Here is a 24,726-nt window from a genome sequence, read left to right on the forward strand (position 1 = left end):
GATTTCAGTATTATTATTATTATTTTCTCCGTTTTTTTTTATTGCATCATAGGGTTTTAGAGGCAAAATTTGGTAGTGGAAAAAAAGTAAGAGAGAGAAACGTAAAAATACAAAATTGTCCATGTAATGTAAGATAAAATAAAAAGTAAGTATGAAAAAGTAAGGGTATGTTGGGTATTTGCAGTGTGAACATAGATATTTTTTATCCTAAAAAGGAAATGATGCAATGATAAGTAAACTTCCTAAAGTAGTAAGTGATGCGATAAAAAAAAACGGAGGAAGTATTAAATATTACTATTATCTTTAAATACTAATTTTTATTATTATAATTATTATTATTATCGCATTATTATTATTATTATTATTATTATCGCATTATTATTATTATTATATTATTAAATATTAATTATTATTATTATTATCTTTAAATATTAATTATTAGTAGTTTAATCCCATATGTTGCACGGATTAAGTAGTTATTATATGTTTAAATAATTGTCAATTTTATATTAAAAGAAAGTGTAATCATAATCTCACTAATTAATGTATTTATTTATTAGTTTTGGAATATAGGAGGAAAAAAAAAGAAAAAAAAAAGGATGATGTCAATGGTAGTTTAGGCGGGAAAATTATTAATAAGAAATTGACATGTGTCCCTTGTCAACCTGTTTTGTTTTAGTAATAGTTAATAGATAGATTATTAAATATTAATTATTATTATTATTATTTTTATTTTTAAATAATAATTATCATTATTAAATATTAATTATTATTATAAAATATTAATTATTCTTATTGTTTTTAAGCAGAGCAGAAGATTTCAGCAGAGCATAAAAAAAAGGGCCTTGTAGTAGTAGATGATCAACAAATTTAAGTGGTTAAAGTTTTAGGGATTGAACTTAAAATTTTGAAATTAAATGATTTATTCAGTTTTTTTTTTTTTTTTGGAATTACTTGTATCATTTTTAAAAAAAGTACAGTATAATATCTTCTTATTTACATAAATTAGACACTTACAAAATGACAAGAATTTGGTGTTTACAAACACTATGTTAAAAGCTTTTTGCAACTAATTTTGTCATATATGGCTGTATGCCTGTATAGAAGTAAAGGTTACTTTTTTTTTTTTCTTTGAAAACAAGTAAAGGTTGACTTATTTTCTTCATGAAAAAATTATTTGGGCTCTTTGTCGAACTTATTGATACTCATTATAAGTCTCGTAACAATTTTTAAATCATCATTTGCATAAAGATAAGTTTCTTCAGGTCTCTCAATGCACTTTGAAGTATCTAAGAGGGTTGGATAAATGTTGTGTGACTTGAATTTTTGTTGAAAATAATAAGTCTTATTTGCCAAACTTTTTGAAACATAATTCATATGGCTTTTTATAAAGTGTAAAAAAAAAAAAAAAAAAAAAACATATGTGACTTTTTTTTTAACTCTCACTTATCATATTTATCGGGTGTTTTTGAAATACGAGTAGTGCAAGATACCCCTTGTGAAATTATACAAGGAAGCAATTTGTAGAAAATCAAAGTTTAACCTGATTAAAAAAATCATACTACTTTTTAAAAAAAAAAATTGTTTTATTAGTTATGTAAAAAAGTGATAATTATTCTTTGTTTGAAAAATGAGTAATCATAATTTCAGTAATAGTTTAGGTGGGAATTTTTTTCATAAGTTATTGACATGTGATTCATGATGTTAGCATGGCCTATTTTAGTAATAGTTAATACTGTAGTTGTTTTAAGGTGATGCCAAAAACCTATGATCAAATTTTGTTTGCATCATCGTCTTTGCAGCTTTCTCTACAGAGAAAAAAAAAAAAAAAAAAAGCTAATGAAGTAGTGCAAGATACCAATATAATAGTAAAACCATATAAGCAAGATATCAAGTGGAGCATTTGTAGGCAAAAATCAATGAGCATTTGAAACTTTGAATTATCAAATTCTTAGACACAATTTTAATCATAGGAATGTTTATGTGACCATTCTATTTACCATATTAAGTCATTCACTTATATTACAGTATAAAAATAAGAATTATGATTTGTATAAAACTCAAACCCGTAACCTTAACTCCTCAAATGTCTAACACTAAGACTTATTCAACAAGTTATGCCATATCATTTTTTTTCCTACAAATTATCTACACAATATAGAAAAAAAATTGCTAGATGGATGCAATCAAAATATAATAATACGTAATTATTGTAATTATTTTTTGGAGGCATTATTTGAGCTAAAATAATTATTATAAAGAAAAAAAAAAAACTCTGTAATATGCTAATAAATAATTTAGCAATGAAAATTTAACACTATCTATTTATCTATTGAAATCATGATTAAAAATTGAAATCTTCAAAAATAAATCGAGCATAATTAGATATGGGTATCAAAATTCCAATCTTAATTAATAATCCAATTAGCCCCCACACCCACATGAATTCACCATCTCTCCACAAAATATTCCATCCCAAGAATGATTGGAATGAGCATAGCAAGACCAAACCAAAACCAATAATGTGACATATGGAATCTTTAGCTACCTTTGATGGTAGGATAGGTGTCATGGTCTGGACCCATCTTTGGCTAGGACCCACTTAGCTAAGCTAGTCTTCAAGCTCAAGCTTCAAAAAATATTCAACTTTGGCTGGCTCAGCAGTCACACCATCTGGAAAAAAAAAAGAGGAGAGAGAAAAAGAGAGGATTTCAAGAAAAGGAGGGATGACCATTCTAAGGCTAGAAGTGGGCTAGTTTTTGCTGACTATCTATCTTCTATATTTGGAATAGTGTATTTAGTTAACGTCTAAAACAGATTACTTTTCTTTCAAATTTTCTTTTTTTTTTTTGGTTCATTTTTTCACTTCACACATTTTGTTCTTCCCTAATTTCATGGGGTTCGTATTTTGTTTTGATGGGTGTATGAAATCTCTCATTTTTCTTGTGAGATTTTGTATATTGAAGAATTAGAGTAAGAATTTGAGCCGAAGTTTCAATCTTTTTTGAAATGGGTGATGAAGATTGAAGTTTGTGAGGTAAATTCATTTCGAATTGGTTGTGTATTTTTGTTGGTTTTTTGGATTTGATTGGTTGATTATTGAAAATCCCTCTATGAAATGTTACTATATTTAGTTAATTAGCGCTCATTCTGTTACTGTTGCTTGCCCAAATTGGTGTTTTGATGCAAGAATTGGCCAATTTGGGAAAAATATGCGTCAATTTTAGGTTAAATAAATCTATTTTTGGGGAATTTCTAGATGGGTATTACAATTCTCAGCTTATTTGTTGGTTGATAGTCTTGGTCAATGGTGATAGTCTGTATTTCTGGGCAATTAATTTGATTTGAGAATGTTGATTGATACTTGATAGAGGTTTGGACACATGTTGAGTAAAGAAATCAGATTGTAGTTAGATACCGAGATTTCGGTTATCAGTCACTAGCAAACTGTTATGTCTACTGGAGCTTGTGGTTCTAGCTTGCTAGTAGATCTGCCTGATGATATACTTGTTATAATTGGAAAGTCTCTTTCGCCAAGGGACATTTGCTATCTTGGTCTGTGTTGTAGGAGTCTGAATTCTCTTGCAGCATCAGATAAGATATGGCTCACTCAGTGTGAGTTGGTTGGGATTATATCCCCCAAAGATCTTGTTGAGTGGCGAAAGGCTGTTCTATCGTATAAGGCCATTTGCCGGTTTTTAATCAGCGTGAAGCCATTGTTTGGAATTTGGGTTCACCAGAATCCGGAGCTTGGAAATGTCGTTTATGTCATGCCTGGTTTTGTTTCGGTGGTTGGTTGTCGGATTATCCCTCAAGAGCTAGGTCCTTTAGGTATAGAGGGTCCTATTCTTTGGGCGCCTGTCTTTGAGGTGATCTGTGATGATAGTGGGGGAACCGTGTTTATGTTACATGGAAGAGATAAGGATCGTGATTATATTTATCCTGGTTCAGTTAAGTCGGTTGAGAAGACTTGTAATGTGTTATTGCTTGAAGTTGAGCCTATAAAAGGGAAAAAGAGGGGTAACTTGGTGCGCAGTGAGAGCTTTGATAACCATTCGGATGGGGAATCAAGTAGGAAGGCTTGTAGATCAGACGGTAGGATTTCAAAGTCACAGAGGTTTGCTGAACCAAGTGTGCTAACAGTGCCTTTCAGCAAGTTGTCATTTGGAGACAGGAGGAAATTACTTGAAATTGTTACCAGCCAAGTCCGCATGCGAGCTCCTGGATCAGCTTCTGCACCTCTGTTTCCATGTTTGAGGAGCGATGGAGATAGCTTTCCCATAGACATAGTGCACTTAATTGAACGTCGAGCAATGCTAATTAAAATGCATGGGCATGGAGAGGACAACATTGATGGGATTGATAATCATGGACCACCTAGTCTTCCTAATCAGATAGATTTGAGTGAAATAAAGAAGACTCTTGATCGTTCAAGTGGCTTTCGTAATTCTCTTAGTGGAGACGATACTCGCACACAGAGTGCAAAGAAGAAAACACTTGGCGACTATGTCAGAGACTATACTCGACAGATGCTTAGGAAATCAAGCTCATTGAACAGTAACCGTGGTGTTAGGAAGAATAGCACTACCAGCAGTGAAAATAAGCATGCTCAACTTCACGATTTCCTGAGCTCAGGAGATACAATAGGACTGACATTACATGCGTCAACCATGAAGTTGTCTTCATATCGAGCATGGCCAAATATGCATGATAGTCGATTTGCTTTGTACAAATTGCCTATTCGAGTACCTACAGTTGGTCAAGAGTATGCTGGTTTGTGGGGAGGAACTTTTGGCTGGCCTCCAGGAAAGCCTACTGATGACAAACCTGGAAAGGCTTTATTCTTTCTTGTTCTTTCTTACTACGAAGAGTCACCAGGGCAAAAACTACTTATTGCTACCAAAATATTAGAAGGCACCCATTATGTTCTGCATCCAAATGGTTCAGCTATGTTCATTGTTAATGTAAATGAACCTTCAGATGAGCCATTTCCTTGGGATTCAGGCGCAGATGCCCTGCCTCTTACTGTTAAGCAATCATTTTCTGGTGACGGTATTGCTAATGGTTATGGGTTTAGATATCCTGGCTCAAAGCCTGGTTCACTTTTTGTTCTCCAAGATGGAATGCTTGCATTTCTCTGGAAAGAATCCAGGGCTATTTTGACATTGCAGAGGCTTGATTTGGAAGAGCTTTTAAAGAAAGGCGAGAGAGTACCTGTTCTTCCGCCTATCACCAACTTTTCTTATTTAACAAAGTCCTACTCAAATGTGTTTGCAGGCTTTGCCAACATGACAACTTCTGTAACTTCACCAAGGTATGCCACATAGATAATTTTATGCTGTTACTGCGTATGATATGCTTTACGATAAACCTCTAGCTGCTGTTCTTTTAGAAACAGAAATTCATTCTGTATACTTAAAACACCTTGTTCTTGCAAAAGCTAGTAGAACCTAATTATGCATACTTATAACTATCTTTATTGGTAAAGTTGTTTTCTAATGCCTTCAGTTCAAGTGTATGTTTAACTGTCCTTTATTAGTTTATTTAGAGTTCATTTGAGGACATGAGGTTACTGTGAATTAATTTATGTTGAAAGGGGCAAAATCAATTTTGGAGATCCACAAAGGACTCCTCAAGTTGAGCTGTCTATATGCAAAAGAAGAGTTGATCTGTGAGCAACAAGAGATATAACTTATGCCCTGTGGGTGTTAGATTTTTTTTTCTTTATTTGTCCATAGTTGTATCATACATTTTGACCTTGAAATTAATGTTAGTACGTGTAGCTCCTAGTGAATGTTCTTGTTTTAGGTTTGTACTGTCTCTTGATAGGGGCCAGTATTACCATCTTGTAGTGACAGGGTAAGAGAATTATCAGCCAGAAGTAAGATGCAGGGAAGTTTGTAATGAACGGCGTTGTTAATTTTTTCAAGATTCTGGAGCTTGAGGATTGAACCTTGTTTTAGGTGGTTTGAAGCAATATGTATGGTCAATACATCTGATGGATTTATTTGAGTGTATTAGAGTGGGTTAGCAACCTTGTTTGACATAGTTGAAAAGTGTATGCCTTTACTTTACACACACACGCTTTCTTTTAAAAGATAGATATTGCCCACCATTTCCATTGTCAATAATTGAGTTTCCAACATTTCTTAACAGGTAAATAAATACAGCCAAGTATTTCACCCTAACTCAAAAGTCAAAACCAAGGAACGTGAATTTTTATTGTAGAAACAACGACTTGGGGTAAGTTGCATTAGAAGCACCGCAGTTGCAATTCCATTTTCACCTGTGAACATTTAATTGAGCATATTCTGAAGGAAAGTGAGTAGATCTTTATGGTTACCCTGTTTCTGTGATATTTTTTGAAAAAATGGTGAAGGGAGAAGAATAGAGAGGGGACGCCAGTTAGCATGTTTTTTTTAATAAGGACGATAGAAAATATGATGCAGAGTTTGACTGGTACATACATTAGTATTGCCCTTGACTTTTCAAGTCTTCATCACTGAAAATTGGTCACTGAATTATATGTCAAAGCATCCGAACTAAGGAGGAGGGGGTGCAGTGTGGTGCTTGGACTTCTTTACCAAATCAATCATAATTCAGAATCTGTCATCTAGACTTGGGAACGTGTTGGATACAGGTACGTATCAACATATCCTCGCCATAGCACAAAATTAGGGAGATACAGGACACTGTCCTCAAATCAGATGGGGATGTGGGGACAATATCAAGAATAATCTAGTTATACAAAATGAAACAAAATTTATTAGGTAAAACCGTTAACAGGAGCCCTGGCCAACAAAGCAGCTTGGTTCTATGGACCAAAGTATTGATTTTGTAAAAGTATTGGTTGATGGATCCCCTTCATGCACCTTGCTGCAATGCTGCATGTATTAGGGGACACATCAATGCTATAAGAGTATAAGCCTATAACAACATTAGGGTTGTGCATTTTAGTGTATGAATTGGTCAGTTTAGGGCCTTTGGGCAACCCAAAGTTCACAGGAAAAGTAACAGCTGAAACCTGAACCAGAAACTAAAACCATACAAAAACCAAAATTTTTGGTTTGGTTATTTGTTTCAGTTTGGGTTTCTCGGTTTTCAGGGTATTTCGTAATTCGTACAGCCCTAGTACTGGGTCAACTTACTCACTCTGTCACTTTGCTTGGCCCCTGACTCCCTGTATACGTGATTCGTCTGTATGACTGCCCTACCACCATGTATATTTTTGTCAATTGATGCTACAATCACGACTTCATCTGTTATTGCCTTATTGGTATTGCTTGGTATCTTCCACACTATTTAGCAAGCTCATCATTTTACTAATGTTTCCTTTCCTTCCTCTATCTGCAGGAGAAATCCTTCATAGAATGCTTTGAAGACTATGTACAGAAAATAAGTTCACAGCCATTGGTTTTGCTCAACCGATAAGTTTGGATGTTTTGAAGCTCTCGGCAGCCATATTGATACTAGGCTTTTTCTCATGATACTGTAATAATCATAAAGTACCTTCAAAATAGAGTTTGATTTATACTTAATTGTGTAAAAGTTGAGGTAGTATTCAAAAAAATCATGAAAAATGTATACACAAACATGGTTAATATTGCTTAGGTAATTAGCATAGTACCTTAAGACTAGTATGTTATTTTGTTGTCTGTCTGATAACTTACATTTTCCTCCATTGTTAGGAGAGCCTTTCATGTCATTGTTCTTGATAACAAAAATTAACTAGTATGTGAGAGGTTATTAATTGAAGTACTGTCAAAGTCAAACATTCAAACTTAAGCTACTTTTCAATATCAAGGGAATGAAACTCAAGCTACATTTCATTATCATGGAAAGGAGCATTTACTGCCTGCCCTAAATGTGCAAAAAATGTGATCATTAACCATTAGTATATGTAGTTATATGATGCACTCACACTCAACTTACCCTGTCCAACCCAAATGAGAACCGATATTGATTAACCCAGCGGAGATCAGAAATGAATGAAGAGACTCTGCAAGGGATTAAATCAATCAAACAGTGATAATTTAGAGAGAATAGCAGAGAAAAGTTTAGAGAGAGAAAGGGGGTTTTGTATTGATTTTTGCATAAAACTTCTTACATCCAAAACTGGCTTAAATAGCCTTACATTCACTGAATGAAAATAACAGAAATAATATAACAACTTAACAAACTCTTTACAAAATCCAATGCATCAGCATCTTTCTGTTACGCCAATATTCCCTTTCTCTAACAACCTGCCAACTCATCCTCTAGCTCATCTTTCTCCTTTTCTTCTTCATCTGCTAGCTCATCCTCCAACAATATAATCGTTGCAATGCTGCTTGCTTCAGTAATTCCCAATGTGCCCTGCTTTAGGCTGATGCTTGCATCATTTTAACACTTTGATTTCACGCTTACAAACACACAATGACGGTTAATATCTTGAATCAATCTGCAACAACATTTTTAATATGTATAAGAGATATGGTTACAAATAGTATATGGAGTAACAATTTAAGTCTTGCGGTTGGAAAATTGAAGAAAATACTACCTAAATATCACAAAAATGGTTACAGTTGCTTTTCAACGCTCCTCAATGCAATTATCTTGTTAAGCACACCAAAATTTATAAAATAAAAATGTACTCGTAATTACTATTATGAAACAAATAAAGTATATACTTGTACTAAGTTGTATCAAGAACAACATACTCCATAGCACACGATGATTGATAACTAGATAACCACATCAACACAATACAAAAGAGTTGCCTTAAATTGACTCGACTTTCTCTGCGACCTCCGCAAATTCACTTATGTGCATATCGCATTTAACATGCATCATACATTGATACATATTGGAACATGTCCGTGCTTTTCACGAGCAACCGAGCATATGCACAATAGAAATTGAGACGTTAGAAAGTCAAAACCTTAAAAACCTATCTAACATCCCAAATTAATAACTTGACTTCCACTTCCTAGTCACAATCATTATTTAACATTTAATCTAACCTCAAGATCTAAGATCTATCTTCCATTTCTTAATCAAATATTTAGTACGATGTACACAATACAATAATAATCAACACCTAATGATTTATTACACCCTCCAAAATAACCAACTTTGAACTTTCTAGTCCACCATGAAACCACCACAACTTCTCTCATATCTTCTCTCTCTCCTCTTCGTTCTTCTTCCCTCCCATTCTCTCTCCTCTTCGCCACCTCCGGCCACCGTCTGCATCATTGGAAGCGGAATCTCCGGCGCATCAGTCTCCCATTTCCTCCGCAAATACTCGCCGGAACCCTCGCCAATCGCCGCCATTCATGTCTTCGAGAAAAACTCCGTCGTCGGAGGTCGTATGGCTACGATCACAATTGCTAACAATACCTTCGAAGCTGGTGCCTCAATTCTCCACCCTAAGAATTACCATGCCTTGAAATTTACTGAGTTTCTTCAGTTGAAGAAGAAGGTTTCCGAAGATGATGATAGCGAGTCTTTAGGGATTTGGGATGGGGAGAAGTTTGTGTTTACGACGTGGAGTTCGAATTGGGGGTTTTCGATTGTTAATAAGGTTGTTTCGTGGCTTAATTCGTGTAAGCTTTTGTGGCGTTATGGATTTTCGTTGTTCAAAATGCAGAATTACGTTGAGGTAATATACTTTCTTTTCTAAAATTAGATAAGAGTTTTTTTTTTTTAAAATCGGTGCCGAATTTGTTGTTAGATACGGGTATGTGTCCAAGCGTTAAAATTTGAAGTGTCATGTACTCATGTGAGAGTGTCGAGGATTTAACACGGGTACTTGAAGCATAAGTGTAGAACTTGGACTTTGGTTCATCATTTGTTGGATAAATGTTGATTTATTTTATTACCTTGCTAGCTAATGAAATATACTTCTTTCGTGAATAAATGGTTAATGGCATGCTAATGAATTAGGTAGCTCTATAAAAGTCAACAAAGAAGTATTCTGATTTTGTGGTTTATAACTTTATATAGCCATATATGTATTTCTGTTCTGTTTATACAAACGAGTTTCTAATCAAAGAAAGAATAGCTTGAATGGGAATGAATTTCCTTCTCGACTTCTATTAAAAAACTCATAATTAGCGCAAAATCATGTATGCTTTTATACATTGCATTATTGTTTACACAGCTAATTGGGAGCTAAGTATCCTGAATTTGGGGATATAGTTCACTAAAACTGTGTTTGGAACTTTGGATAGCAATGGTGGAGGGAACTGGGAAGGGGTGCAAAGGGAAAAAGTGAGACAGATTTTAAATTTCCCTCCAAAAATTTCCAACTTTATAAGATATGTTCTACATAAGTGGAAATTGGACCCCTCCAATTGACCATTTTCCTTCTGCCAATTCGTATCTGATCAAAGGAAAGTGGATCCATCACTCTCCATTTAACACCTTTTGCCAATTCGTATCTGAACAAAGGAAAGTGGATCCATCACCTTCCTCCTCTTCCTTTGACATCCTCTCATCCAAACACATTGGAAGGTTTGCACAGTTCATGAGCTGATATGAGTATATGTTTTATGCAGCATGTTAAGTCTACAAAATTGTCTTTAATGAAGACGATTTGTGTTACACATCATTGCAAATTTTTGTTAAAAGTAGGTTGAGTGGGCTAGTTTCATTGTAGTTTGATGACTGCTCACTTGGGTGTTGGGATACAGCTCCTATCTTTTGAAATTAACCATAATCTTTTCTCATTCTCTTCAATAGCTTTTGATTTGAACTTCTTGTCTTCGAGGTGATGAGGTGTTCATCTGGTGATGGATACATCACTAAGTATTTTGGTTTTATTGCAGAGTATGCTAGATAATTTCTTGAAGTTCTATGAGGGTTTTGATACAAGGCCTGTCTTTAATGGTGTGGAGGAAATGCTCAAATGGTCAGGTTTATATAATCTCACCAGCCGAACATTGGAGGAGGAATTAATCGATGCAAACCTCTCTCCTTTACTTATTAACGAGCTTGTCACGGTAAGGATTGCTAACAACTACTAACAAATAATTTTCAGGATACCTTTTGGTTTATTAATGCTTTTTTTTTTTTTTTTTTTTTTTTTTTTTTTTTTTTTTGTTTTTTATCAAGCATGTAATGAAATCTGTCCAATTTTGTTTAAACTGTTAATGATTAACGTTTAGCTGATCATTTCTTGTTCATCTGTTTCCCTCACCATCAGTTTTTTTTTTCCTTTTCCTCTGTGCCTCAATTGGTGTAGGCTTTAGCTTATACTTCAGGATAGTGGAAACTCACACATTTGCTTAATAAGTCAATATATATTGAGCAAGCCCCTATACATTTGTTTGACTAGATATCTACATGAAAACATCCTTCCCCTATTTGGAGGCAGGTAATGCTGTCGTATGGTACTCCGTACTTTTATATTGGTGACAATTTAAGAAATGATTGTGAAACAGGGAAAACAGCTCTTTGTGCACATTATTTTCAGGACAATATTTTTAAAGTGGACATTCTTGTACAATCAACATTCAAAGTGAAATTAAGAAATAATGATATGAGAGCTTATGGTGAACCAAGCTTAGCTTGATTGTTATTGTTGAAACTTGAAAGTATTCAGAACATTTTTTATGTTAGTCTCATAGAGGCTAATTGGCTGATTAAATAATTCGCAGGTTATCACACGGATCAATTACGGTCAAAGTACCCGCATGAGTGGATTGGCAGGGGCAGTTTCCTTAGCAGGTTCAGGTGGTGGGTTGTGGGCAGTTGAAGGTGGCAATTGGCAAATGGCTGCAGGACTTATTAATAGTTCAGATGTCAAATTGCATCTAAATGAAGAGATACAGTCTGTCTCCCATGTTGGAACTCATTATGAACTTAACTCGACCAAAGGAAACAGTTATGTCTGTCAAGTCACAGTTTTTGCTACACCACTAGATGAACTAAAAGTTAAGATTGAGCCACCAATATCAATTCCTGATAGAAAGATGCAGCACACTCACACTACCTTTATCAGGGGCTTGTTAAATCCTGTAAGTTTCACCTTTTGTTAGTTCTACTTGTAATTATTGTTGCACAAAGCTGTTTGTAGAACCCTATTTGGCTTTTGGTATATTCTATCTCTCTTGGTTCTTTTTTTTTTCTTTTTTCTTTTCTTTTTTTTTTTCCAAAAAACTTAATTTGAAGTTCTTAAAAAAAATCTTTTCACGTGATTAAGGCATATATTGGCCTGGGAAGAGTTGGTGATATTCCGGACCTGGTTGGTACCCTTGAGGATTCCAAGATTCCTTTTTCATGTATATCTGTTCTGAAGAAGCACAGCAGGGAAGATATGACGTACAAGATGTTCTCACGCAAACCTGTGGATGATGCATTGCTTGATCAAATATTCAGGTCAATATTTATTCATTTCATTCTTTTACCCTATGCTTATAATTGAAGGGAGAAAGCTTGCTTCCTAAACCTTAACAGAACATAGCTACACAAATTATACAATTGCACTGCAAGGACTCGGTATTTTGAGTGTTTAAGTACCTTTTGTAGTGGCAATTGTAGTCTTGTAATGAAAATGCTTATTTGTTAGTCTTTGCTTCTATAATTGACACCCATAGTGGCATAATTTTGTTCTTTTACTGCTATTACTGTCCATGTAATCATGTATAATACGTTGTATGAAGGTGATTTGCTTCTGCTCTGCTATAGATTTCTTAAGGGCTATATGCTTTTTGGTACATTTGGCTTGTTTGCTCTTGTACTTTTTCCAATTTTTTTTATTTTTTCATCTTTGTCTTGGAATAATTAGTTTCTGTTGCCATCAATGCAGCATCAGGAAAGAGACCATTCAAATAGATTGGGCTGCATATCCTCACTATGAGGCTCCAGAGGCATTTGCACCCTTTATTTTGGATGATTTACATCTGTATTATGTAAATGCTTTTGAGAGTGCGGCTAGTGCAATGGAAACTGGTGCAGTTTCTGGTGAGAATATAGCACGTTTAATCTTATCAAGAATTTCTACTGAAGCACTCTCAAGGTTACCTACCATGAAGGGCACCACTTTCAGCAGTAGCAGGGATGATCTGTACTCCGATTTGTAGTCTGATGCATCATGTTATGAAGGATTGTGAGTTTATAACTCATTGCACATGTGTAACAATATCATTAAACTTATCTGTATCTTGTGTGTCAAAAATATCTATGTTACATGGACTCGGGTACTCATGTCCGACATGGGTATATGTCCAAGTGTCCAACTTGGCTATTTTGTGAAAAAAATCCATGGTTTTGAACCGAAAGTGAAGTGCCCATGTGTTATACCCATATCCGAGTGTTGAGGGTCCAAAAGGGGTATTTGAGGTGAAATGAAGAGTTCATGTAACATAGCAAATATGTATGACTTACATGATGTTTAATTTTCTCTTTGCCACTTTGGTATACAAATAAGACTTTGGCGATGCATTTTCCTTTTTTTTTTTTTAGTGTTTTTCACTTAAACTTTTTATTTTGGTAGGTAAAACAAAGGGCTTACTAGGTTAGAATCTCTTGGTGGTGAACTTGACCTAGGTTAGTAGGCGAGGCATTTTGAGAGTAGGGGGAAAGGCCGAAAGGGTAAGGGCAAACATGGTAGTATGACATCAGTAAAAATAACTATTCCTATACAAACATCTCACCTTAATACAAAGTATTTGTCAAAAGTTGTAAGCATTTTTTTGCTTGCTTTATTTGCAGTGTAAATTATTTGTACAAGGTCATCAGACCGTCTTATACTACGAGTAATGAACACAAATTATTTTATGGGGTATAATTTTGTCTACATTATTTACCTTTCACTATACTTTTTTAAAGAATACGGAGTAGTATTTATATAATTAATCTTAATACAGTAATTAGAAAATTAACTAAAAGAAATAATTTTTACAAGAAATATCCATCGAACAAGGACCCAATAGAAAATACTTTTGAACAGTTGGACTATGGTCTTGAGAACGGGAAATTTAAAAGAACAGACACATGTCCATCTTTCAACTGGCAACATATTTCAATCTTTCAACAAGTGGTGTTCTACTACCAGACCCCTCCAAATTTAACCCAAAATCAATGACTTTTCACTTTCAAACCTCAATATTTTCATTTTCTTGTAAGATATTCACCCAAAATAATTACATGTTGTAAATTTTTGTAATTCTATGAATTTTACTGTTAATTCTGAAAAACCCTGAAAATATTGAGAGTCTTTGATTTCTTCATTTATGGCTGCTGAAGAAGAGAAAACCAAGAGACAGAGATTTTACATTGAACTTAAACATGGTGAAACAACCATTGTTTCTTGGAAGAAGTTACTCAGAAAAGCAAAGGAGAAGGATCAATGTGGATCCCGCTTACTTCCTTCTTCAACTGCTCTTGAAACTTCCAGAAGTGCTATGGTAATTGTTCTGTTTCTGCAAATTTGCCTTACATTTTTTTTTTATGTTGATTGTGAGTTTACTTTATGTTTTAATCAATTTGATGTGAATTTAGTAGTTGTTGTGATATATACTTATATGGGTTGTTTGCATGCATTTGATATGCGAGAATCTAAGTCAATTGGGATTATAGGGGTAATATAATGTTCAATTTTGATGTAGGAATTCAAATTAGTGGTTCAAATTACAACATCAACGTGTCAATTAATTCCGGACTTGTTGGACTGAGGGAGTAGTTTGTATTTACTTTAAGCTACTACTAAGCAGACTTGTTGTGGCATAGTATAGTAGAGTGCTAGTAGTTCAGTCAAATTGGTCTATCAACGTGATAATTAATTCCGGACCTAGACGGAGGGAGTACAGTTTGTACATCCTTTCTAGCAGTCTTATTGAGGCACAGCAGTAGCTGGAGTGCTGGTACTCTGGTAGGTCCTTACCATACCATACCAAAACAAGGGTACTTATGCTGGGAATCCTAATAAAAAGCATTGGTGCTCCATTGAAGCTGTATATTGTGAACTCGTGTTTTTCCATTGCAACTTTAGCTGCGATATTGTGGATGATTTATGTAACTGAGAAAGTGAGAATATTGTGCTGGCTATTCCCTCAATCTAAGATTTAGGGTTTTACTTAACTTGGATTATCTATGCATCAGTTTCCGTTTCGCTAAACAGGTGACTGAATATTGAACCTGTGACTGATGCACAGACTTTTGCTACAAGTCTGCCAATTGTCACGTATCTGTTGAGGCACCCGCACCAAGCTTAGCAAGCCTGGCATATTGTGAAAATTTTGCATATTAATGACCTACCTGATATGTTCAAGGGCATCCATATGCATGCTGTAGAGTAAATTTATGGCACTTAGGGGGTTCTTATATAGTTATATGGGCATTAGTCATGTGGCATGAAATTTTCAATCTTATGCAAGATTCGGATTCATATTGGTAGGTTAAATGCTGGCAACTAGGTTTAATTAGAACGGCTTGCAGGGTTTTCTTGTTCACTGCTTCTGATAAAGCAAATTCTATAGATTTGCGCAAGCACCAAATTTCATTTGTTTGATGTTTTTGGTCTTGAGACATATTTCTCTCTGGATTCAGGATGGGAACCATGATGGCGGCCTGTACAATGATTCTTTCATCAGGAATAGAAGCGCCAAACATATGTATGATACTCCTCCTCCTTCTCTGTTATGGTTATATGATGGTCAATAGTTGATGCTTTGCATTTTGAAAAAGCTGTTCTTAAACCTCGTTCACCCCCAAAATTCTTCTAAATTGATACCTTCATTTAATAATTTTTTAAAAAATCCTTCTGCAATCTTTGTTTGAGATGGTTTATACTTGTGCTTACAATGTCATGTAGATGAGTGTCAAGTTTATCCTCTAGCCACAAGAAATCTTTGGGGACTATTTGACGGATTTTTTCTGTTAAACTTTTCGTGGTCCTCTTTAAGACCTTAGAATGTTTCTTCATGTCCTCAGAAATAAAGCCGTATCATCAGATTGCATGCAGCCGGGAAAGGGCAGAGTAGAAGTGGCGAAAATTGAATGTGAAAAGAATGACGGCCATTCATCAATTAAACATGCAGGATGGGAGAGCTTGAGTGCAAAAGCCACTTCCAAGTCCAGCAATCTGTTGGACGAGACCTTTAAACACTCTAGTTCACCTGCTGTGGTAAAAGATCATCGATCCAAAGAGCTGCAAGCATCTAGAATGGATGCCCCTGTCTTGACCTATTCAAAGAAATCTGCCAGATTTTGCAGTAGATCCAAGTGTCCACCTCTGAATGCAATTGACGGGGATGCTTCTATGTTTCCGTTGAATACAACACATAATGTCCTGCAAAAGACTCAGAAGATACCTTCTGAGAAAATGAAAGTAGGAGTTGGAGGTGATTTGTCTAACATTGTGAGTCAGAACTTTGAGGGTAGATGTGTTCCTGTGAAAAACAGCCCTACATCTGGGATATTGTTGCATGATAAAATACCTTCCAAAAGTTGGCATAATGACAAGAGTGGTGAATATAGGGGACTCGATGCTATTTTACCAGGCTACAAGTCTTCATTGAAAGATTCAACGAGTACCAAAGTATCTGAAAACTGTGGCGTAAAAGATGTTATTTCACCGGGCTACAAGCCTTCATTGAATAATGCAGTGAGTACCAATGTGGCATCAAAGATTTTTATCTTATATTTATGAACTCAGTTATTATTGCTCTATCTTTTGTTTTTATGGAAGGAACCTTACATAAGGCTGCAGTCATTTGAACATCCCTACGATTTTATATCTTATAGTTATGAACTTAGTCATTTGAACCACCTTAGAGATTTATGATTCTAATTCCTTTGAATTTGTGTATTTCTGGTGTACACAGTAAAAAGAAATGCATGAGGGTGTTCAGTGTTGGCACACAAGTGAAAGTGTGAAACTGATGTGGTGTTAACTCTGTGGTATTAGAAAAATGTCAGAGCACCTGTTAAATGTTAAGTCATGTCTCATGTGTAGAGCCCTTCAGTGTCGGTGATTTCCTAGTGTGCTACCAAATAAAAATCCTTCAATACCAATCAATCTGATATAGGAATTGATATACATACCTCCCAGAATAGCTTCCTGCACTCTATGTGGGAGCACAATTTTCAAATACCAATGCACTCTCTTTGGTGGCAGTGAGATAAAAATTGTAGAGAAATAGAAGGATATTCTGTACAGAAGACCGGAAGTTAGAATTACTCTTTTTTTTTTTTTTTAATTTACTTGTATATATATATATATTTTTATGGTATCGATGTGAAGTGGCAATTAAATGCATATTGTTGTATTTTCACGGGATTTAATGTTCCCTGTTTTATCAGCTTGTAGGGTTATGGCCTGAAGGAGTAATGGATCACCATACTTTGACAGAAGCAATGAGCAGAGCAAAAAGTAGAAGAGCAATAGCTGATAAAAATCCGGTAAGCTTCATGCTTCTTTCTGGTCTTATTTTGAGGTTCTTATACTTGGATATTATGTATCGTTATCTCTGCAGAGGAAACAACACCCTGGGGGTATATAAGTTTGGATCTTTATGATACTTGTTGATCACAAGAAATAGCATGATACGGATTAGTAAATGTTGTAGACTTGTAATCCCGGAAGATTTTTGTGCTGTTTCTGACAGTATGAAATTTAATTCTTTGGTTAGTGAGTTCTGATTCTTCTGAATATTTGGAATATGCTGCTTTGCCAATATTGCTATAGCCTATTCATACAAGTCTGGGTGCTAACAGAAATGCCAAATTATAGCTTTTGCATCTGTGCGTAATAAGTATATTCAAGAAACTAACATGTCGATGCACTATTACTTGTCAATATTAAATGCCAATACAAAACTAACAACTCCTTATGATGAGTGCACAATCTTAAAAGATGAGCTGCTATTTGCTCGTTAATTTTAAACTAGAGTCATTCTTTAGAGGGATTTAAAGTGGTTGGTTAGTGGGATTTGGCATCTGTTGATTTTCAATCCATCTATCTAGCTCATAAAATTGAAGGATAAGGTTGAACTGACTTGTCACTTGTTTATTTTCTTTGTTCAGGTTCGAAACATGGTGGATGATGTTTCAAGAAATTTCAGTCGTATTCCTTGCCAGAAGAGGAAAGTTACTGATTCGAGCAACATCAGTAATCCCATTCCTTATTGTCCCAGAAAGATAGCTCCTAAGAAGCCATTAATAGAGCAGCCTATCTTTCAAAGCAAGAGTTCTTGTCCATTTCCAAAGAATGTGAAACTGACTTTTAAGCAGAAGCAGCAGATCCCAGAGAAAACAAATATGAAAGTCAGATTCCTTTTGAAGCAGGAGCATGAAACTATCAAATCTAACGCGCAAGTCGCCAAAGACACATTGGATCACTCAAGAACTGCTGCTTCTCTGATGTGCAATCAACCAGTTTGATATGCATGCACATCCTGTAAATAATGCATATATTTCTCAAAGAACAGCTATCTTCGTAGTAATCGATTAGGCTAATGATATCCCTCCGGACAACACCATGCATAATTTAGGTTGGAAATGTAAGTCTAGGGGGAAGTTTTGGCCTTTTTTTTTCTTCGTTTTCGCTAACGGCAGCTTTGTGATTCCCCCTCCCTTACAGTTGTCCTGGCTGGGAAATTTTTGGTGGTCTAGTAATCTTATGATTATGAGTCTTGGGAGTTGGGACTCTTTTGAAGCTTTAATCTATATTCTGTTTATTAAACAATTAAAAAAAAAAAAACCACTAAAACCTTAAGTTAAGGTGTAGTTACTGAAACACACAACTACACAAGCACAAAAATGGGCTCAGGCAAGTCGACTACATTTGCAAAACTTGCTATTTGGACCAGCCCACATCCTTTAAATGCTTGGTACTTTATGGTCCAAAGACAAATTGTTTGACTAAATGAGTACTTAGTCCAATATACTACTGAATACTGATCAGGGTGATCAACTAACCAACAAGAGTTGGCTCAAGTGGTAAGCAACTAAGCAACTTGATGTCGCTTAAGGGAGGTCTAGGGTTCGAGCCTCACCGTATGCAAAAATTCTTGTTGAGAGACTCACCCACTATAAGTCAGGTGTGCGACTCGGGTCGAATCCGGATGTAGTTGGAGCTAAGCTTCGGTAAATTGGGTGGGCATCCTTAAAAAAAAAGAAAGTTGATCAACTGTTTATGACTTCATAAGTTCCATCATTCTCAACTAAATATTGTTACAAGTACTTTATTGTTTTAAGGAGTTCTTATGAAGTACTTCACTTTTATTACTGTATTTATTACTACCTTTATAGATTCACCTATAGGTTGGATTATAGTACCTTTGGCTTCACAAGAATATCATGCTAGTAGACTAGTACTCCGTAGTTGTCATAATTTCTAAAAATGGGTTGCAAAACTTAATGGTCGGTACTTTATAAGTTTGTATACTAACATAAAAGTTATTTAAAGCTGAATTCAAGCAATATTATTTCAAAAATGTGAATTACATTAAGATGACTATAAGGCTGACAATCCGGTTGGGTTCACCCCTAAATTTGAATCTGACTTGTTTACATAAACAGGTCAGAAGTTCTAATCCGACCCAACCTGTTTATAAACAGGTTGACCTATAACCCTAACCGTGACATAATGTCTACAAAGACTACAACTCTACAAGTACACTATTTGTACTTACGTACTATTTTTTCAAGCTTTAAAAAAATTACAGTAAATGAAAATAATAAGGTAATTTTATAAAATTAAAGGCGGCAAGAAAAGAAAGTGAAAAGCCCAAAATGTCATTTCTAAAACTTGGATCAACTTCAAATTTGAAACTGCTCCCAATTTTCACCGCTCACATCTCCACTTTCTCTCTCCTCACACCATTTTTCATCTTCTCCAAAACCGCTTCACTCCCTCTCCTCCTCCACCACCACCACAGCCGTCGCAACTTCCACCACGACGTCGAAATGTCAGGGAAATTCAAGCGAAAAGGCGACGATAACCACGCCTCCGACGCCGATTCCGACGGAAACGCTCCTCCTAAGAAGTCTGTTAAATCCAACGACGATGAAGATGGAATTGTTGTTTGCGAGGTATTTTTTTCCCTCTTGTGATTGAATTTGGAGTTGATTATTTGTTTGTTTTGGTTTTTGATTGAATTTGAATAATTGTTGAACTTAAATCCTAGATTTCGAAGAATCGGAGGGTTTCTGTGAGGAGTTGGCAGGGGAAAGTTATGGTTGATATTCGTGAGTTCTATGTCAAGGATGGCAAGCAAATGCCTGGTCGCAAAGGTATTTTTATATAATTTGCTTAATTTGGAATTATTTTCGGTAATTTTGCTGGTTTTTGAGTGTATATTGGGTGTAAATTGTCAGTTGAGATTTTTCTAGGGTTTATGTTTTGGTTGTTTCGCAAAATTGCAGAGAATTGTGAGCTGGTGGAATTTTTTTGGATTATGTTTGCTCATGTTGAGTATATATGGTGGTTTTGAAGTACTGTTATTACATGTCAGATTTTCTTAGGTTAGGTTTTGCGTTTTCATTGATTTTGAGTAGTAAGTTATGCTCTACTGTTGTTGCTATTCAGTTTTTAGTTGGTTAGGTCTTGCGATTTTAGTTGATTTTCTCATGAGCTGGTAAATTATACCCCTTCGTGAACCAAGGATATGTAGCTATGTTGAATAGAACTCTGGAATTCTCGAATATTTGACTTATAGGAAGTGCTTTCCTCGATTAATAGGAGGATTTTTTCGGGTGAGATTGGTGAATTTTAGCATTGTGAAGACTTAGGTTCTTGAAGGCAACCCCTGGGCTAAATAAAGGAGAAACTGTTCTGTAGTTTTCTGGTGATTTAATTATTGAATATTTAGCTTAGTAAGATCATTTGGATTTTCATGGTGTCTGGAATTTGGAGTGTTGCCATGCTGTAGAGTGTAGACTCTTACCTCACATGCATGAGAGGAAAGGTGCAGCCAAATGCCTTGTAGGATTTGCCTGGTTTTATTGGAACCTTGACTTTAAACCTGTATTATAATTTGTTGTTTTGTGGATTGAGGTTAGGTGGACTAGGGAGGGATAGTGGGTTGTGGAGCAAGCAGATGAAGGGGTTGAAGACAAAATTGCATGTTCATAATGTTATTGTAGTATCAATTGCCTGTTTTATTCGTGGAATAGTTGCAAACCTCTTCCCTTTTTATGTTGGAACTTGGAATGTGATAATAGGAGCATGGTTTTAGCAGAATGTTTCTATTGGATTCTTCTATAGTTTGATTTATGGTTGGTGGTTAGCGTTGTGCTGTTGCTGCAAGCTCCCCAAGTCACTTTTGGTTGATTCGAAATAATTGGCCAATAGTTACCATTTATCTCTGCCTTTTCCTCCTTAAAACTTGGTTTTTTGGATAATAGATGCTTAGACTGGTGTTTTCTCCCTTCCCTGAGGGGGAAATTTGTTCCAATTGAAGAGATTACAATTGCTGATTTGTAATGCTTAGTCTTGTAGTTGTAGTATTATATTTATTGTGCATTATTGTAAGAAACTTGTTCTGTACTCTGGAGTATTATCTAGGCTTGAGCTGCTTGACTGCATGAGCCAGGTCTTGCATTTGGCATCACTTTTGTTGATATCATGCTGATCTAGTATTCTGTAAATAAAAAAGTTACAGAATAAAATTATTTATTCAGTTTTAGAGCTTGCATGTTTATAGTTGTATTGGTAATATGAGTTCTAGCATGCCGAGTTGTACTATCAACTTTGCAATTAATTTTAGACGTTGGGAGTAGTTTGTTACTTTGTTAAGACCTTATGCCCATATTACTTGAAAATCACATACAGTATTTGCTATCATCTGATTTGTCTACATTGCATCTAATATCTACTTCCCATATCATACTTAGCACAATATGGTATTCTACTATATGTTATGTTGCATACATTTTGTATGTTCAGTCATTTCTAGTGAAATATTGTATGGAATAGTATGTTTGTGAATGCACACATGGAGCACAACTAGTTTGAAGCACCAAGGAAAAAGGATTAATGGAGATTTGCTTCTCATTTTCTATGAAATATAGTATACTACTACTGTTTATTAATGTACGCCTCTTTGCCCTAATATATTTGGCTGGGTTCAATAACTTTGTTTGGACCCCTCGGCCCCACCTAACGTTTAGTATGCCTTGCAAAGGGTTTATGTCATGTTTCTGTATGATGTTTTCTGCTATAGTTAAACGAAGCTGCGTATTTTTTACTGATCTGTAGTCATTGCTCATTTCAGGTATCTCTCTTACCATGGATCAGGTATGTATCTTTGCTAACTGGCTACAATTAGTGTCACTGATCGCTATTATCCTTTCTGCTGTGTTTTGTTTGTTGGGGAACATCTATTGGAGATGCTGACCTTTGTTTTTTCATTGGATCCTGTAGTGGAAGGTGCTTCGTGAGCATGCTGAGGAGATTGATCAGGCTATTACTGAGAATTCGTAGGGCTGGAGAGCTGGGCTTTGTTGATATAGTTGATGGATGCTGGTTTTTGGGTTGTTACATTTTGCTGACTAGGACTGCGGCAGTAGGTATTACTGATATTTTCGGCTAGTATTCTGTATCTACGTAGGGTTATTGGATAACGTAATCTGCATAGCTTGGACTTGAAAGAACAATCTTGTCTCATGTCTGTGTCCACCTGTTTATGGATGCCTACAGACTATTTTGTTAAATTAGCAGTATGTGCGTATTATGCTTATTAACGGAATACATTCATGAAGCATGTCCTTAATACGGAGTACACTACTTAATTGTAACAAAAGTTGTTTCACTATTATAGAATCATGTAACAACCAGGTCGTCATACAACTTTAAACATACATAGAAAGCAGATTTAAAAGTAGAGCTTCTTATTTACGTAGAAGAATTTCGAAGAAAAGCTCTTAAAGCATACCCAGCTCGAATTGAGTCTTCAATACAGTTCAGAAGGCATTCCACATGCAATGGCACGGTGAGCTATGAGCTTTAAATTGATCTAACTGGAATGTGGATAATTTTGTGCTCAAATTTGAGTATTTTAGGCACGGTTATGTAAAGAACACCATTCTTAAACACAGCAGTGATCTCTTCCTTCCAAGAGTTGAAAGGCAGGTGAAGTGTGGTCTCTCGTGGACTAAATACCTTGTTTCCGAAAGCATCAATTCCGCCATCTCCCCTGATCACAAGCATGTTATCCACAACCTCTACTTTAATGTTCTCAGCTCCTAGTCCTGGCATGTCAAACCACATTCTTATCTCACTTTCATCCTCGGTTGTGTTTCAGGGAGTGCGCACTGTAAAATAAATACATTTCGATATATTCTTAGTCAATGTTTGTGAAGTTTGACCACAAATCAGATCGACAAATCTACCACAAGCAATGGATAGGCAGTAGAAGATTAATCACCTGGTTATAATTACTGATGAAAAGTATATTTTAACAAACTTGAACAGTATATAGGAACAATGAATATTCACACCATGTTATTAGATTAGTTTTAGAAGGAATGGGAGATTTACCATAAGGGGAAGTTTCAAGTAGGGCAACCTTTTTGTGGAAGTGTTCAGGTGCCATAGGATCAGTCCTCTTCGGACTACCCCCGGCCTGTTGGGCTCTTACCACCAAGGAAGACCTTGAAGAAGGGGTCTTCAATGACGGTGTTGGAGACACCACAGAAGGTGAACCCAACCCAACCCAACTGGTACCGAGCTACGGACAGAGGCTGCCCTGTTGATTGACACCAGAGTTGAAGCAGAACATGCCGTCAACACATTGCTTGCCATTGAGTATGCTTAAGTAGAGCTTACTAAGAATAATTACTTCAGTTAATCAATGTAAATAATATCTCGAGTTTGTATGTTTTAATTCACTCGTTTGGATGTTATTTATAGGTATAGAGGAGCTTTGGGTCGAGTAGAATTCTTAATTCTTGTGTAGCAGTGTTTTTCACTTTTTGCATTAAGAAGCCTCATTTTGTTCCTAACATGCTGATGCTCTTTACCTCATTGAAAGCAAAGTAATTAAGATTCTCCCAACAAAATGAGGAACATATATATACTAAGTATAACAAGTACCAACATTTATATACTTTAAGAGTTGTTTATACAATGTACAGATCTTACAAGATTCAAGTTGTTTGTACTTGCATGTTATTATACTTGAAAGAAAAATGAAGATATATGCCCCTATTATTAACTTTAACTCATGCTTTATTAAGGATATATATTGTTCATATTATGTTTGATGGTGCTAATTTTGGATTACCACTTTTTGGTGACTAGGGGTTTTTTCTTCAAATTTTCGGCTAACATTCGCATTAACGTATGATCAAAATAATTTGTGAAAACTTCTTTCAATTCAAAAAAAATAATAATAATAATAATTGAATAATGTAAGTGGAAATTTGGATTAATGCAGTTATATATAAGAGCTTTTAAAATCTTGAATGCATGCAAATTTTGATCTAAGCCAAGTTCTTTGCCTACGCCTATGAGGCCACCATAATCCATGATCCAATAATTTATACTTATGTAACACCATTAATGTTAATTTAAATTTCGTTGTAATAGAGTACTATATACTTTGTAGTAGGGGTGAGCATGGAATGGGTACGTAACCGTACCGATAGTACTAATGGTTCGGATAACCGATAACCAATATCACTAAAAGTGATATCCATAAACCGAATTGATAAGTTCGGGTACCCAGATTTCGGGTATCCGGATTTTCGAATCGGTTATCGGGTACCCAATAAGATATCCAATAATGATTATTA

At 35.4% G+C, this 24,726-nt stretch overlaps 4 protein-coding genes across 6 annotated transcripts; all 4 read left to right on the forward strand.

Annotated features, from left to right (window-relative positions):
- The first annotated feature begins 2,656 nt into the window (after positions 1 to 2,656).
- LOC110736617 (F-box protein At5g39450-like) lies at positions 2,657 to 7,755 on the forward strand. 2 transcript variants are annotated; one of them, XR_002514261.1, is made up of 3 exons: positions 2,657 to 5,314; positions 6,157 to 6,243; positions 7,354 to 7,755. XR_002514261.1 is itself a non-coding variant. In XM_021916882.1 (2 exons), the coding sequence occupies exons 1-2, from the start codon at positions 3,453 to 3,455 to the stop codon at positions 7,367 to 7,369; spliced, it is 1,878 nt and encodes a 625-aa protein (XP_021772574.1). In that variant the 5' UTR covers positions 2,657 to 3,452; the 3' UTR covers positions 7,370 to 7,755. The 2 variants fall into 2 exon arrangements, 1 of the variants encoding a protein (XP_021772574.1); XM_021916882.1 differs by lacking the exon at positions 6,157 to 6,243.
- Positions 7,756 to 9,024: 1,269 nt separating this feature from the next.
- On the forward strand, positions 9,025 to 13,428 carry LOC110736618 (farnesylcysteine lyase-like). Its single transcript, XM_021916883.1, has 5 exons — positions 9,025 to 9,643; positions 10,812 to 10,985; positions 11,643 to 12,002; positions 12,188 to 12,363; positions 12,794 to 13,428. The coding sequence occupies exons 1-5, from the start codon at positions 9,134 to 9,136 to the stop codon at positions 13,065 to 13,067; spliced, it is 1,494 nt and encodes a 497-aa protein (XP_021772575.1). The 5' UTR covers positions 9,025 to 9,133; the 3' UTR covers positions 13,068 to 13,428.
- A 629-nt stretch (positions 13,429 to 14,057) lies between these two features.
- Positions 14,058 to 18,719, forward strand: LOC110736619. Its single transcript, XM_021916885.1, has 5 exons — positions 14,058 to 14,393; positions 15,535 to 15,599; positions 15,919 to 16,591; positions 17,290 to 17,388; positions 18,013 to 18,719. The coding sequence occupies exons 1-5, from the start codon at positions 14,220 to 14,222 to the stop codon at positions 18,367 to 18,369; spliced, it is 1,368 nt and encodes a 455-aa protein (XP_021772577.1). The 5' UTR covers positions 14,058 to 14,219; the 3' UTR covers positions 18,370 to 18,719.
- Positions 18,720 to 19,720: 1,001 nt separating this feature from the next.
- On the forward strand, positions 19,721 to 22,741 carry LOC110736620 (RNA polymerase II transcriptional coactivator KIWI-like). Of its 2 annotated transcripts, XM_021916886.1 has the most exons (4): positions 19,726 to 20,022; positions 20,118 to 20,223; positions 22,206 to 22,228; positions 22,355 to 22,741. In XM_021916886.1, the coding sequence occupies exons 1-4, from the start codon at positions 19,897 to 19,899 to the stop codon at positions 22,412 to 22,414; spliced, it is 315 nt and encodes a 104-aa protein (XP_021772578.1). In that variant the 5' UTR covers positions 19,726 to 19,896; the 3' UTR covers positions 22,415 to 22,741. The 2 variants fall into 2 exon arrangements, with proteins under 2 accessions (XP_021772579.1, XP_021772578.1); XM_021916887.1 differs by lacking the exons at positions 22,206 to 22,228; positions 22,355 to 22,741 and having other exon boundaries at positions 19,721 to 20,022; positions 20,118 to 20,252.
- Positions 22,742 to 24,726: the final 1,985 nt, after the last annotated feature.

This window comes from Chenopodium quinoa, unplaced genomic scaffold (genome assembly GCF_001683475.1).
Source record: "Chenopodium quinoa cultivar QQ74 unplaced genomic scaffold, ASM168347v1, whole genome shotgun sequence".
NCBI classification, from domain to species: domain Eukaryota; kingdom Viridiplantae; phylum Streptophyta; class Magnoliopsida; order Caryophyllales; family Amaranthaceae; genus Chenopodium; species Chenopodium quinoa.

Excerpts from the sequence above, each read along its gene's own strand:
- LOC110736617 (XM_021916882.1), top strand. The coding sequence starts at position 3,453 with ATGTCTACTGGAGCTTGTGGTTCTAGCTTGCTAGTAGATCTGCCTGAT.
- LOC110736618 (XM_021916883.1), top strand. The coding sequence starts at position 9,134 with ATGAAACCACCACAACTTCTCTCATATCTTCTCTCTCTCCTCTTCGTT. Across the intron at positions 9,644-10,811 it reads AAATGCAGAATTACGTTGAG|AGTATGCTAGATAATTTCTT; the intron begins GTAATATACTTT and ends GTTTTATTGCAG. Across the intron at positions 10,986-11,642 it reads TTATTAACGAGCTTGTCACG|GTTATCACACGGATCAATTA; the intron begins GTAAGGATTGCT and ends AATAATTCGCAG.
- LOC110736619 (XM_021916885.1), top strand. The coding sequence starts at position 14,220 with ATGGCTGCTGAAGAAGAGAAAACCAAGAGACAGAGATTTTACATTGAA. Across the intron at positions 14,394-15,534 it reads AAACTTCCAGAAGTGCTATG|GATGGGAACCATGATGGCGG; the intron begins GTAATTGTTCTG and ends CTCTGGATTCAG. Across the intron at positions 15,600-15,918 it reads AATAGAAGCGCCAAACATAT|AAATAAAGCCGTATCATCAG; the intron begins GTATGATACTCC and ends TCATGTCCTCAG.
- LOC110736620 (XM_021916887.1), top strand. The coding sequence starts at position 19,723 with ATGTCATTTCTAAAACTTGGATCAACTTCAAATTTGAAACTGCTCCCA. Across the intron at positions 20,023-20,117 it reads ATGGAATTGTTGTTTGCGAG|ATTTCGAAGAATCGGAGGGT; the intron begins GTATTTTTTTCC and ends CTTAAATCCTAG.